Consider the following 16,467-nt stretch of genomic DNA (forward strand, 5'->3'; position numbering starts at 1 on the left):
TTTTAATGAAGTGGAAGTAATGTTGAAAAATTCTATTTAAAAATTTTGCTAATATTCTTTCTTAAGAGTATTTTTTTTATTCATTTTATTATATTTAAAAAATTTCTAAAAATATTCTACCTAACATTTTACAAAACCCTCATATTACCCCGAATATCATAATTAAATAGTTAGAATTTTAATAAGAAATTTGAAGTAGTAAAAGAGAAAATTGAAATTACATAAGCTCTAAATTCTTTTTTTTTTTTTAATCATCATCAAACTTTTGTCTTCTTAGTTCAAATCATTTATCAAACCAAGAGATCCTTTTTCTCAAACAATATCGATGAAAAATAAAAATCTTATGGAAGGATAATATATCTTATATTTTCCCTTCAACAATAATTAGCAAGGAGAAAATGAAGAAAAGGTAAAAAAAGATATAAAAGGAACTATATTTACATAAGGAATAATAATAATAAATAATTGCATAAATATAACATATTTCGATTCCTTTTATTTTCCGCCAAAGGACATTTTAGGCCATTGTAGGCTCTCAATGATTAGAAACTTAACTACATAATTTCCCCTAAGGCTAAGAAAGAGGGGGGAGCTTAAAATTAAAGACATATAAAATATATATATATATATATATATATATATATATATATATATATAGAGAGAGAGAGAGAGAGAGAGAGAGAGAGAGCTACATAGAATACTAATTAAAATTAATATATTCAAGCATAAGAGAACCTAATTATTTTAGAATAATAATAAATTTAAATTATAAAAAATACCCTCAAACTTTTTCATTTGTTTAAAAAATATCATCATACTTTCAAAAATTACAATATCATCCTTAAATTTTCATAAACATTCAAAAAATACTCTTGAAATAGAAATCTTTAAGAATTTGGATAGAAACTAAGATACGAAATTGGGTAGCAAGTGACATAATGAATAAAGAACAAAAATTTGAGTCACTACATCGTTTTAAGTCATTATCACATGTAGTTTTCTAAACATTCAATTCTCTATCGGAAATTTCTAAAATAAAATATTATACTCTCAAGAATAGTTTTGTAATTGTTTAGGATAGTTTAAGGATAATATTGCAGCTCTTGAAAGTATGGAGGATAATTTTGAAACAAAGAAGAAAATTGAAGACTATTTGTTATAACTTAGCCTACTAATAATAATAAGAAAACGATATGATTCAAAGGCCATAGAAAGAGGTGAGATCTTTGAGAATGTTGAGCTTAAGTTGTAAAGCATGGATGTAATCAGCAGTTCTTTGAAACAAGTGGTTGAGGTTGGTTTCATGGGTGTGGCCAGGGACCAGCCTCTGAAGATTTCTCAGCCTCTTGTGCATGGCAGCAGATGGAGTTGTTCGGTTGGCAGTGGTGGAGACGGGGGAGGAGGAGGTGTGTTTTGTGAGGTGAAGAAGCTTTAACCTTCTTCTCCTTGATGGTTTGAGTTTGGAAATGGTGGTAGCCTGTCTTCTTGATCGGAATGAGTGAATAGACCTCATTTTTGCGTGGGATACTTTGCTTCCTAATATGAAGAGAGAGAGAGGAGAAAGAGATGGATTGCTTGTGTATTGTTGAAGTGTGTGTGAGTGTGTGTTTATATAGGCAAATAATCAAAAAGTTTCCAAGCGTGTGTATAGAGAGAGGTGGTTGGAGAGTGAGGGAGGAGAGAAATAATAAAAAAGTATGTGTTTATATATTCTACGGTCTCATCTCAAATTTAATTGGAAATGAGACGAATAACTTATCTATCTCTTTAAAATTCTTGAGTGTATCTCAAATTGCATTTGTATTTGTGCATCTCATTCAAGAACTCAATCATTATAAGTTGTCACTTGGAAAGTTTCTGTTATTTTAAAAATAAAACCTTTTTTTTCTTTTGATCGAGAGGAGACGCATAAAAATAGATATAATTTTGGTTGTACCTAAGTATTACTTAAGTATTACGTACTCTTTATTCACTGTGAAATCTTCAACATGCCCCCATCAAAATTATTTTTCTCTAGGTTTACCATTGTTGGGTCAGACCTTAATTTTGTAATTACTTTTTTGGGACCGAAAGTTTGTATGGGTTTCATGTACTCGTATGACATATTAAAAAACATGTAAATTTTCATCTCAAAATCGATTAGAACATTGAACTCGTGAAAGAAACAATATGATATTGAGGGAGGCATGTTGAAGACAGGTCCACGTTGAAAAAAGTAAGAGACCACACTCTTCATAATATAGATAAGTTATCCACTCTACGATCAAATGGTAATGAGATAGAACATCATCTTTATTTTGTCATGGATAATTTTTATCCAAAATAATTGTTTTTTTTTTTTTTTTTTTTGGTCTAACTTCTTTTTTTCGAAGTACAGAAAATTTATATATCCAAATATACTAGGTCGACTTTGGACCACATCAATTAACTTTTCAAGAGAAAGATTGAGGGAGGGGTATGTTTTTAGAGACATGAATTTCTTTTTCCATTATTTAAAAAGAGATAATTTGAGAAAAATAAAATAGAATATCTAGAGAGAGATGGGATTTTAGAAAGAGAAAGTTCTAAAGTTAGGAGAGATAGAGAGAGAGAATTTATGATGGATTCACCATGAAAATATAGAAGGAAATAAATATGTTCTTAACAACAATACATATATATCCTCAAATAATTGTCCCCAAAATCTTTTATAAAAGATTTTAATGCTTCAAAATCCCAATCCTAAACTCATATTATGTTGTATTTAACTTACCAATTAATAAACCGTGTTTGAGATAAAGAGTAGAGTCGTAAACAACTTAAAAAAACTGTGATGTCTAATTTTCAATGTAAAAATCGAAAATCCATACAAATGATTATTTTTTATCATAATTTAAATGGTTAATTGATAATTAAAATTATAATTTTCATATTAGTGTTGATTCAAAGATAATAAATTGATACAATTACAATTTGAATTTAACTTCGTAGAACTATTGCTTTGAAACAACCAACTCCAAATTATTTGTTGGCTAATGAAATAAACATCATATAGAAAACAAGAACATCAAAATCAGTCATCTAAATACTTTAGATTATGGTTGAAAAAGCGAATAAACTGTATAAAGATGAGTACAATTATACTCAAACATTTTTTAAAAAATTCATGTTATAATGAAGTTCAACATGTTAGATGAAAAAAATTATTTAAAAAGTAGGGAAATTACTGTTTTTAAAAAAGCTAAATTCAAACTATATTTAAAATGGAAGAATAGTGATATGCAAATTTGGACATGACAACCTTATGATTTTGGGGTGTTGGACATATATATGTTCTATTAGTCCTTATGCAATGTACTTTCATTTCATTTGGAACAATTAAACCAATTTGAAATTAATGATTTTAATTGTTACTAAAAGAAAGAATCAATAATGGGAATTGAATGATTTTGTAAAACATTCATCTCATTGTGCTACTTCTCACTTCATCCCCTTTTCATAATACTATGGTTTATGAGTCAAAATCAACAAGTGCTTAGCTCAATCGAACATGACTAGTATACATTGATGACCAAGAAAACATTTAATGTTTGATGCATCGATAAAAATGTCCATCTCCATTTATAAGTACATAATAGATCAACTCCCCATTTTAGTCTGACATATTTTAGTGATCTCTCTTACAAAAAGAATATGGGTTCAATTTTAAAAAACCAAGACAAGTTCTTGAGTTTTCTTTTCAAATTTTGGTTTTGATTTTGAAAACACTTCCAAAGTGTAGACAATAAAAAATAGAAACAATAGATGGAAAAGTTAAATATGTTTATACGCTTAATCTTCATAAATCAAATCTTGATTTTTAGAGTTTTCATTTATTGAAATTTTTATTTTGATTTTTAAATTTGATTAAAGAGTTCAAAATCGAATTAGTTATCAATGGTGTCTTCTTGAATGTGATTTTGGTTGATTAACTCGAGAAAAAAATGCCTTTAAAAGAAAAGGTCATTTTTATTTAATATTTTTATAAAAAAACTATTTAAAATAAACTTAAACCATTTCAAAATACTCAAACATTTTTTAAAATAAATTATTTTTAGACTAAACACTTAAAAATGTAACCGAACACACTTTTAATAAGACTAAATTTCTATACAAAACTAAAATAAAAAAAAAAAAGTTGTCAAACTCACGTGTAATTAAAAATGTTATCTCACTAATAATTTAAGATGTTACAAGACGAAAAGGATAAAACCCCACTAGTTATTTTCCAAAATAATAAAAATAAATAAATAAATTATAAAAAAATTATTAATAAAGTGAAGAATTTTATTTATTGTGAAGGGGGAAAAGCTACAATTTAAAACGTTTGTATACAGCTGAGAATGAACTGTTTTAGATGTTGACAAAATCAATTCATCAACTGAATGAGGACTGGATTTAATACTAATGGTGTGACAAGAGAGAATAGCATATCCCCCTTAATTCTACTCAAATAATATATACTAATCTTAATTCCTCTATTTCCATTGTTTTCTAGTGATTCTTTTTCCAAATGAATAGTTGGTTTTTCAAATATCTTCTCAAATGAATTAATGTGTAATTTTCAAAAAGGGTTGTAATCATAGTCTAGTCAAAGTCTATCTTATCTCGAGACCATGATCGATCAATGTCTATATTAGATTGGCCTAAAACTAAAGTAAGTCGATTGTCAATCGAGTGAAACTATGTCAATTTTACTTACTTATACTTTTTTAATTATTTTGAATTTCTTGAAACTGTTATTGGTGTTATGATCATATTTTTATGTTAATTTATGATTTTGATTCTGATATTTAAAGGAAATGCTAAATAAACTCTATAGCTCTAGAGACGTCTTTGATTACGTAGTCTTAATTATTATTCTCTTTCTAGCAATAAAGTGGTGTTCCTTTGCTCCCTGGCTCGTAGGTAACACACTGTTAATAGACAATGTAAATTTGTATGTTGATTCTCTTTTGCTTCATACTTTAACTTAATGTCTTTTATTATTCTCGGTTCTCAATGTAGTTAATGAGTTAGTAATACTTCAAGTTCGATATTCAAACTAGGATTCAAAACAAAGGAATCAACACCTAATGACGTGACGTTCTCCTACATTTTCACCAGCCACATAAGTTGAGTATGCTTTTAAGCCAATAATGTTGCCCTTTCGTTTTAGTAGCTCAAACTCCAATGTCCAGCATGATTGGCTTAGAGCTACCCTATATTAGATGATTTTCAAAAACTTATTTTAAGAAATGTATGGGGGTGAGGAGTATAAAGTAGGATTTGTGTTATTATAAGAAGATCGTCTTCACTAGTAAGATAGTTTGGTCAGGTTGTTGTGTCAAATCTAAAATTTAAATCATGGTTTGAATCCTTCCATCTCAAACTTTACATAAATGGTTTTTTGTGTTCTTTTAGATGTGGCAGAGGCTTCTTCTATTTGGCTTGTGGGATTGTTGGGTATACAATGCATTAAAGAATTTTGCCATTTCTAAAATGGAAGTTAATATTAAGGAGTTTCTAGTTTGTTGGTTTAGTGATCTCTATCCAAATTCAATCATTCAACTAAAGTTTCGAGTTTGATAAAACCGACACTCCAATTATGGAGGTAAATGCTAAAATTTGTTCTATAGTTAAAAACTTTAATGATATATGATTTTATTGTTATAATAAAAAAAAATATTTACAAATATATAAAATTTTACAATTTATCAATAATAATATATGATCATAATAAACTGCGACAAACTACTTCTTAAAAACACTGTCTTAGTCTATTTAATATAGACAGATTATGACGTTTTGTTATATTTGTAAATATTGAAGTTGAATTTTCTAATTTATAGATATATTCAACGACATTCCTTGGCCTCTACAAATGTTTAGAAATAATTTTATATATTTATGTGTGGGTCAAATGCATTTAATTTGATTTGAATGTAAGATTGGAAGTTTACTCGAGTGGGCTCCGTCTAGGATTGTGGTGGTATGTCTAAAATTAATTATAGAAGAATAGTAATTATTAGTAAAACAAAGTTTAAATTATAATTAAAACACCTAAGATTAAATTACTTTTATCAACTCAAATACATATCTAAACACATCCATTTCATTTAAAACAATAAAAACAACACAAAACACACATTCAAAACAACAAGAAGAAAACAAACTATCGCATATATATATATAATTCACAATTCTCGACTTAATATTTAAAAACTGCATCAATAACAACACAACTATCAACTCACGCATTTTGTTAACAATAATACATGTAGTTAGTAACTATTAAATTTTCTAAAATTTCTCTTAACATATATTTTTGTCAGAATTTCTCTCATTTGAATATGGTTTCACCGGTCTCCACACCTTAGATTATCTCTCGCCAAATCGCATCTATTGTGGGAAGTTTTTCTAGATAAACATGAAGTTTCACCTCAAATTTATTGACAATGACTCAACAATTAAAAAAATTTGTAAAGTTGGCACACATAATCTCGAGACGTTTGATTGAAGGAAACTAAATCGCTTTATCTTAAGATTGACGATATAAATTTTTGTAACTTGAGTTAGGGTTATTTTGATTTGATTCCCCATATATCCTGTTACCCTATCAACCCTTGAATAATCTAATTAAATTAGCCACCCATATACTATGTTGGCTTCAACCCCATTTGGCCACACACTCAGCACAAATATATATGATATGATCATATAATCCAACAAAGTCTCACAATATTTCATACACATATATATATTCAAACATTTTTGACACATCATATGGTGTTATGTTTTGTCAAAAAGAAATCATATCCTATGGTAGTAAATGAAAAAGGCCAAAGGAAACCAGCCTAGCCATAGGCCTTTGGATCGTAATGGTGAATCAACTTTCAATTATTATTCATTTATTTGTTATCTTGCCATTCTTCTTATTGTTATTATTATTGTTGCTGTTATTATTATTATTATAGTCGATTTCATGTGGGGTTTTGCATTTAATGACACACGTGCGTGGCCTTTCTATCAATTTTTCAAAAGGACTTTGTGTCGATGATTGGAAAAATATATATGGCTCTTCTTTTCTCTTTTTCTTTTTCTTTTTTTTTTTTTTTTTTGTTTATTTATCTTTTTTTACTTCATTTTTCTATTTTCCTTTTCTTTTTTAACTTGAATTATTATTGTAGGTCATCCCTCCAATGGTGACCTTCTTGAGTTCACACTCTTTTCAACCATACATGAATTTTTCAAACCTACTTTTTGGTTTCTTCCCACATTATTGGTTGATTTATTTCAAATATAAAATAAATTTAATTGAGTATATTATAATTTTTTATTTATTTGGTTTAAAATAAATGTTCAATAATATGTCGTGAATATTTTTAATTTTAGTCATGAGTTTAATTATTGTTCTCATAAGCTATCACGAATAATGTTATAATTGATGTATGTAATAAACTTTTAGAGAAACCCTAAACTTGGTTAAATCAATTTATTTTAAATAACAATATTGTTAAAAGTATTGTTATCTTAGCTTATCTGAATATATACTGTTATCTATCTGTGTCATGATTAGATATATAGATACTAGTCTATGGCAGTCTATCACAAATAGAATGTTATATTTTTATATTTGTAAATATTTAAGTTAATTTTGTTATATTTGAAAATAACTATTTTTCTATAATTTTCTTTATTTAATTGAAAATAACTTTTGCAAATTCAAAATTTATTTTTAATCACACAATTTTATAAACTAAAATTTACAATAAAATCATGGATACATTAAACATTCACTAAACGTCAAAATTATGAGAGTAAGCTATTACATTCTTCTTTTAATTATGACTATTATAAATTCAAAACTCAAAAATTCAATTCGAGCAAAACTCAATAAATAAAATGTCTATGATTTTCTTCAATAATAGAAATTGACCAAAAATTCAAACATGTAGTTAACTCTAAACAAAATTAAACACTAGTATAGCAAATCACATTTAATTTTTGAACAAAACAAGCTTGAAAAGTTATATAGAAAAATGAAATTAACAATAGAATGATTAAAAAAATAATTCAACTTTCATATATATATATATACTAACAAAGTGTTTATCCATTTAAGGAATGTATAATTATTAGAAATGCCAATTACATCACCAAATTCTTTTATTCCTTTTTTTGCAAACTTTTCTTGTAATTTCTAATTTCATGTTTACCTAAAATTTAATTATTCTTCTCTTGTTTTGAATGAAGAGAAAAGAAAAGAAAAGAAAAACTAGGCCTTCCCACTCATCCAAAGACTTTTAATTTGTTGTTACAAAAGAGAACAAAAAGATGGATGTGGATGGGGTACCCTAAACCCTATTGCTATAAAGGACACCAACCCTACCATGGGAAGCCACGTGGGATGGGGTTTGGATGTTGTGAAAAGAGGAGGGCCCCATGCATCTTAGTCAACAAGTCAAAATCAAGTTCATGATTGAACATCAACGGTTGAGGTGGTGCCATGTCATTGAGATTTGGAAGTTACGTGGCAAAATATGATTGGAAGCATGTGGAGAGGTACTTGTGGAGGATACTAGGTATTATTTTGATCCTTATAAGAAGTGGCAGCTGGTTTTTTCTGTCATCTTCCTTTTTTCTTTTTTTCTTTTTAATGCTGAAATTTGAAATAGTGAAGATAAGGAGAAGAAGATGATGACATAAGGGAGGACAATAAATTATTTTTCAAAAACCTTCTTTCTATATATTTTATTTATTTATTTATTTATTTATTTATGTGGGTGTCATGACCAACTTGGTCACACTTCGACTATACTTATGCGTTTAGTTAGACGATCTTGACCACTATGAGTATCTACTTGAATTATCACCTTATCACCTATATGTTGACCTTTATTAACCACTAAATCAACCTATTCATATTAGAAAAAGTGATAGGCTTTTTAGTATGTAACCGTGGAGATAAGGCATCAATTTTTTATCTAAGAGAGAAAAGCCAAATTAATTACTATTGAGTTAAGTTCACTTGAACAGTAGAATTTTGTTTTAAATTTTTTAGGTCTTTAGAAGTTCAATAATTATGATAGATAATCAAATATGAGAAATGTACCATGATAGAATAAAGAAATGTACCGCATAGGTCATTTAAATAAAACATGTATTCTAAAAAATGTTAGGAACATATTATTGACAAAAAATATATATATAATAATGAAAATAGCTATTATTAGAATAAAATTACCGGTCAAAAATAAAAAAGCATATATTGTATTAAACATAGGTAAAAATGCTTTTTTATCATAATTTGAGTCTAGTTTCAATTTTTGATATTTCAGTCTTATCCAAATTTTAAGTCTTAACAGAATTTTAAGTTTTAATTTATATTTAAACTTTAAGTTCAAAATTATAATTATAACTACACTTATAGTTATACTAGTTTGATACTCTTATGGGTTCTATTATGTAAAGTTAAAAGAAAAAGAACTTATTTAAAAAATTTCTAATTATAAAAGTTTAATAATACAACTTTAATATAAAGTGAAGGTTAAAAATAAATTTAAGAGTAATTATAAAAGAATATATAAAAATCAAAGATAAATTCATCATGCAAAAATGATTTAATCTCTAATTAAATTTATTTAACACCTTCTGAATACAATAAAAAGTTGTGATCTTTACCGAAAAAACATGCCAATAAAAAAGAAATAAAAACTTCTTAGATAATTGTCTGGGCTTAATAGAGAAAAGTAATACAAAAACATGAAAAAGGTAAATTATTTTAAGAAGAATCCGTGGAAATGGCAAATATAAGAATGGAATTTGTCAAAATAGCAAACAGTTATTTTTTTTTTTTATTTATGGCAAAACCAACTGCCTGGAAAAATTTTTCACTTTTTTCGACCGAAAATGCCCCTCAACGGATTAGAACTGTCCACAATCAAATACAGTATACTTAAGGAACCTGGAAAATCAAATAAAACATCACATAGCCAATTACAGTATATCTGTAAACACACCCACTTATGTTAATTATTAACCAAATCAAATAATTATTATATTATTACAAAGATCCTTAACCATATTTAATTGATTTCAATATCCCATAATTATTCCCATTTTTCCCTTCAATAATTATATATTCAAACTTTAGCTACCGATTTTTCCTTCAATAGCTATTAACGCAATGAATAGCTTCTAAAATTTTAATGCAATGAAGTATTCCTTCCTAAAATAATGATAAACATGATGCAATAATTAACCATTTACGAAAAAATATTAAAGAATGTAACGGAAAAGCATTTAAAACAATCGAAATTCAAATCTCTAAAATTCAAATTTAAACTCCAACAATTTCCTGAAATTATGCAAATATAATGGGAATACTTAACTTTAGATTCAAATCTCAACTATCCCTAAAATCATGCCAAATAAATTGTCATCTATCTTTAATGTTACCAACAAACCAGAATTCGTTAATGGAAACGAAAACACAAGATTCACCGAAACACAATCTCAAATCTGAAATATATTACGAAAATACAAATTTCACCAAAACGTTCATGGCCATTAAAACATAAATTTCAACGAAGAACGGAGCAAAACATATTCTTTTTGAAATTTCAACATCTTTATATTCTAAACTACTTTAGAAAAATAACTAACATTGCCTTCTCAAGATTATATTCATAAGATTATGTTATATACATTTTATTTCTTTGTCATTCTCTACCGTAATTTCTTAATATCCGACCATTACATCAAATTAAAACGTGATCCCTTCAAATGAAACAGGTACCCGTATAATATATGAAACAATAATTTAATATTCATCCCTCCTATATACAATCTACCAGTGAATACTTTATTCGATAAACCTGTTCACTTTGAATTGTTTCCATGGCTTTGCAACGAGTGAAGACCGTATTTCATGGTAGATGGATTGAGTCATGCCGATATATTGACTATCGCCTCCTTGATGTATATGTTCCGGTTTCATCCTCGTTTCAAGAATTTGCAAATTGTATCCAACATAGACTTTTTCCAAATTCAAAAGTTTCTGTCTCTAGGTTGACCCTTTACTGGAAAGATTGCAACAATTCGAAACTCATTCGGATTGTTGATGATAAGGATGTATCTTGGATTATGTTAGTTTTATCAAAATTCCCCGACAATGATCTACTCATTGTCGTTGACACCGCACCTGCTACGGATATTGGAAATACCCTGTATATGAGCAGCGAACTACCTAGAACCAAAGACTCACATACTGAAAATGTAATTATTGATTTCAATGCATTTGAATCACCAAATACTGTTATACACATTAGAGTTGGATCCATGTTTAGGCAAAAATTAGTTTTGAAAAAAGCTATTTATATGCTCGCTTTGAATAGTAGCTTTGAATTAGTTACTGTTAGGTCCAACCGTACATCATTCGACATCAGATGTAAGGATCCAGCTTGCCCCTGGTATCTACGTGCTTCGGTATTAAAAAAAAGTGACATTTGGATAGTTCGTAAATTCACGGATACACATCTGTGTTCTGTTGACGTCGTGAAGAATGACCACAAACAAGCAACATCCTGGATTGTATCTGAGTGTACGAATTTAATATTTAAAATGAATGACAAGACTCCATGTCGTCCTTCGGATGTTATAAATTATATGAAGATTCACCACGATGTGAACGTAAGTTATGATAAAGCTTGGAGAGGACGTGAAATTGCTTTGAATTCCATTAGGGGTACTCCGAAGGACTCATATGTCATGTTGTCTACCTTTTCGGATGCACTGATCCGAAACAACCCAGGTATCAAAAATTTCAAATACCCTGTATTTTAACAGATACCACAAGATCCATATAAAAATACAATGTAATTCTAAACTACTTTATCTGACTGTTTTTAGGTACATATACGGCTAAAGAAGCAGATGATGAAGGTCGGTTTAAATTCTATTTCATGGCACTAGCTACTTCAATTGATGCATGGAACTACTGCGTACCAGTTATTTCTGTTGATGGTGCAACTATGAAGAACAAATATCTTGGTACCCTCATATCTGCTTGTACTATTGATGGGAACTCTCAAATTATGCCACTAGCTTTTGCTGTCGTTGATTCAGAGAATGATTTGTCATGGTCATGGTTTTTTCGAAACCTTAAAGTCGTTTTTGGGGAACATAATGAAATGGTAATTGTTTCTGATGCTCACAAAAGTATAGAAAATGGGTTTAATGTCGTTTATGAAATAGCTGAACATGGATTATGTGCATTCCATTTGTTGAAGAACTTAAAAAAGAACCATAAATCACTTCCCATGGAAGACTCATTCAATAAATGTGCCAGAACGTATACACCACTGGAATTTGAGTACTACATGAGGCAACTCGAACAACTATCTCCATCAATGAGGCATGAGTTGGAAGCAGTGGGAAGACATAAGTGGGCTAGGGCATTTTTTAGGAGAAAAAGATACCAGGTTATTACAACCAACATCTCTGAAAGTATGAACTCTACCTTGAAAGAACAACGAGAATTGCCTGTAATTGGACTTCTAGAATCTATCCGTAGTTTGATTCAAAAATGGTTCTATGAACGTCGTACCAAATGGAGTTTCCAACGCACACAACTTTCAATATATGCAGAAGATATGATTCGAGAATCCTTAAGGCAGAGCCGCTCAATGAATGTAAGTTATTTAATATTCAATAAATGCAATAAATGTGTAGTGAATTACTTTTTTTGTACATGATATTTGTTGTATTGGTGTGATAGATATATCCTGTAGACCAACATGAATTTGAAGTCCACCATCGTAAGGAACAATTTGTTGTCAACATTTTAAATCGGACATGTTCATGTCGTCAATGGGACCTTGATTTGATCCCTTGTTCACATGCATGTATAGCATTGTCCACAAGGAATCTTAATCCCATTTATACACTGATAAGTTCTACTATGTCTCAAATTTGATAAACCTGTACAAGAAGAGGACGCGTCCTATTGGTACTGTAAACCAAATTAGGAATACCCACCAAGGTGGCAATGATGGAATACTTCCACCGCAGGTTAAACGTCCAGCTGGAAGACCCAAAAAGAAGAGGTTTACTTCATTTTTATAGAAGAAAACCACTGTTCGTTGTAGCAGGTGTGGTAAAAAAGGTGACAATTGCAGGTTTTGTAAAGAACCCATTTAGTAATTGTCATGTTTAAGAAGTAAAAGGGATAATTAGTTTATATTCATAGTGGTATTTTCTTATCAAGTTGGTTGAATGATTCGTTCAAATAAGATCGTTCTTTTGTTCACTTAAATACAAAGTATTTAACTACACTGTATTTGACTGTTTTAAACTCAACCACAGTTATGTTCAAAATCCAATGTAATCCAGCTTACTTAACAATTATCAAATAAGCATGAATTTACAAGTTTTGTAAAAACAAATACCTTAGTTCAACGAAAATATGGTAATTCCAATATATTCTAGACCCCTAACAAAAAAGCATAAAATGAATATTTCAAGCTTGACTTAGATGCAGATCAAATGATGGCCATTCTGAGGATGAATTCTCTTTATCCTTCCTTGGTTCAACTACTTTTTCTCTCAAAGCATCTGTCCATATTCCCGTTGAAACTGGTGTAACCTCTCTATACTCTTTAGCATTTGATCTTTTCATTCCCAACCCTTCCTTTATGTTGTTTAGCTAAAAAAAAATAAGTCCATGAATAGGATAACAAGTTATAAATTACGTATAAACTAGATCATATGCTTACATGTTTTAGAACAACCCTTGCTGCTGCTGTATTTTCTGCCATATTTGAAACCCTATCATTACTCGGCATTTTACCTATAATCTACAAGTTATTGGCAAACAAGTCTCTATATTAAGTATGTTATTACCATTTTCGAAATGTTCAACCGACATTTATACTAGACATGTTATCACCTTGGCCATCTGTGGTCTATGTTTAATTTTGCCAAATGTTAGTTGCACGTTCCTCAACATTCTTGGGGTTGAATTCAATGAACACTGACCCTGTGCATTCTTTAATATTTCTCGGGTATTAGTTAAAGATACCATTCATATACAACAATTCACAACGTCTCGAAGGAATATGTAGTCAAACCAAACCTACAGCCATTCATATCCTTATATGTCAGATTTCAAATATAGTTGAACTGTTATCTCAGTTGCCTAGATAGAATAACTATATACTCATTCAACATTATACCTATCCATCCATTAACTGATCTTCATAATGTTAAATGTTTCACAGCAAGCCATTCAATCATATTCATAATGATAAATGATATTCAATGATATCCCTAATGATAATTACCCAGAAGGGGACCGTAACAAACACATACATAGCTAACATGAGCTTAGCTCAACTGGCACCTATATGTACCTGTGGACAAAAGGTCCCGGGTTCATATCCCCTCCCTTGCATTTACTACAATACCTTTCCAAAAAAAAAACCAACACATACATAGTAATTACCAGCATTCGTTACAAAAAACAGTGGTAACTGGTAGATAACCCCAAAAAACATTCATGTCATCGATCCCCACACACTTAAACTAACAGTCAGCCTACTATCACAGTTAAAGGTACAAATTCAATGTAGTTTATACTACAGTCATTAAACATACATAGTCATTTAATATAATAAACATATAGAGATCCACAACTATATCGTTCTTCTCCTCTGTTCTCTTTTCTTGATCTCATCATATATAACACTCTCATCAATTGACCGTATCAACCTGTTTATCTCCTCATCTGTTTCCTCCGTACATATTAGTCTATAATATGTATTATACACATTCTCAACATTTTGATTTTTTTTCTTTACCTTATACTAAGAAGATTCTTTATCTCCAGCTCTTGGTGGTGTCTCTGATTTTGCCACTTTAGATTGACCACCATCGTGCCCTCTTGAACTCTCTCCTCGACTTTCATCCATAAACCCTTTTCCATCCTTGTCTTCATCGTCATCCCTTTTTTCAAGCACCATTCGATTGCTTGAATCCAAGTTCAAATCTTCAAATCATCTTCTTCTTAGTCCTCCTCCACCTTGTCAAGGTGCTCTTCAAACGCCCGTGCTCCCGACACAACAAATACAACCAGATACACTGTATTTGGTAAGATTCTTTGCAACCAGATACACTGTATTTGTTAAGATTCTTTACAAATACAAACCAGATACACATATTATCAAAGTCTACACAATATGCTTACCATAAATTCATAACTCTTTGTTGCTTCCATTATTCCATTCATCTTCTGCACTAGTTCTTCAAACCGATTATTCATTTTCAACTCCACATATTTAAGAAACTCAAGAAGACCTTCCACACTCGTCTCCATCCTCTGTTGGCTAATCTCAATCTTATCTACCATTTTCCTCAAGACATTAATCTCACTTGTAGACGGCATGCCTCTATTCAACGAAACAGAGGCTATGTGTTCAGAATTCTTGGTCTTTGGAAGCTCATCCTCTGCTTCTTTGAGTATGTCTTTTTCTGTCTCGATGAATGGTGCGAAGAATGGCATTCCCACTTCATCTGGGGTTGCCAGCATTAGAGACACTTCAAGCTGTTTCAAAAATGAACAAAATACTCTATAAACAAAAATATTATGAATATATGAAGTACTACAAATTACGAGATTTACATACCGTTGGCGAATCGAACACTTTCTGTTTTAAGTCCTTCCATTTGGGTTGTGTGTCAGCTGTCCAATTTATAATCCTAGGGACTTCATTGGAAATCCTCGTTGCAAAGAAGTTGGGCGGAGTACTTAATGTTGGGATTACCTCGTAAGCCCAAGCGAGAATGGGGAAAATAAACCCCCCATAGAAATACCCGTTTGCCCCTTGCTACAAACGGCCCTATTCATGAAGTCCACTAAGAGTTCAAAAGCAACTCTACCCCACGGGTACCCATCAAATACTTCATCATCATCTACCATAATGATATGATCCCAATCTACACTTAGACATTCTTGTTTAGGGGTCAAAAAACTTTCCAGAAAGTACAGCTTGGCCATTTTTATCCTATCATCATCAGTTCCAGCAGTACTTATATAGAGCATAACATTCAAGTACTATCTCGTCACAGTTTTAAGATTTTCAAAATATACCCCTTTTAGCCGCCCACCACCTTTTATATCCTCATGGTTAATATAAGGAACCTCATGACATTTTAGGCCTGTTATAAGTGCAAATTCTCTCAATCCAAACCTCAGAACCCTTCGTCCTATTAGAAACTGAAGCTGACTAGTCAATTTGGGTTTGCACATTCGCTGAATAAGGTGCAACAACAATTGGGAAGATTGGTTTGTTATGGAGAGGTTTAGAAAGTGCCCAAATATCCCCTCCCTAAACCTATTAATCAGCCTATCTCCAAAATTTTCCTTAATTTTCTCTATTACTATGCTTTTAATGTGTAGATTGATTTTTA

General features: G+C 30.1%; 1 protein-coding gene across 1 annotated transcript; it reads left to right on the forward strand.

Moving 5' to 3' along the window:
* The first annotated feature begins 11,622 nt into the window (after window positions 1–11,622).
* On the forward strand, window positions 11,623–12,976 carry LOC107991253 (uncharacterized). The gene is made up of 3 exons (XM_017045951.2): window positions 11,623–11,812; window positions 11,911–12,692; window positions 12,779–12,976. The coding sequence occupies exons 1-3, from the start codon at window positions 11,623–11,625 to the stop codon at window positions 12,974–12,976; spliced, it is 1,170 nt and encodes a 389-aa protein (XP_016901440.2).
* Window positions 12,977–16,467: the final 3,491 nt, after the last annotated feature.

Source organism: Cucumis melo, chromosome 5 (assembly GCF_025177605.1).
Source record: "Cucumis melo cultivar AY chromosome 5, USDA_Cmelo_AY_1.0, whole genome shotgun sequence".
Classification (NCBI taxonomy): domain Eukaryota; kingdom Viridiplantae; phylum Streptophyta; class Magnoliopsida; order Cucurbitales; family Cucurbitaceae; genus Cucumis; species Cucumis melo.

Bases quoted from the DNA above. Each gene is read 5' to 3' on its own strand.
- LOC107991253 (XM_017045951.2), top strand. From the start codon at position 11,623: ATGAATGACAAGACTCCATGTCGTCCTTCGGATGTTATAAATTATATG. The intron at 11,813-11,910 runs GTATCAAAAATT...GACTGTTTTTAG, and splicing joins ACTGATCCGAAACAACCCAG to GTACATATACGGCTAAAGAA. The intron at 12,693-12,778 runs GTAAGTTATTTA...TTGGTGTGATAG, and splicing joins GGCAGAGCCGCTCAATGAAT to ATATATCCTGTAGACCAACA.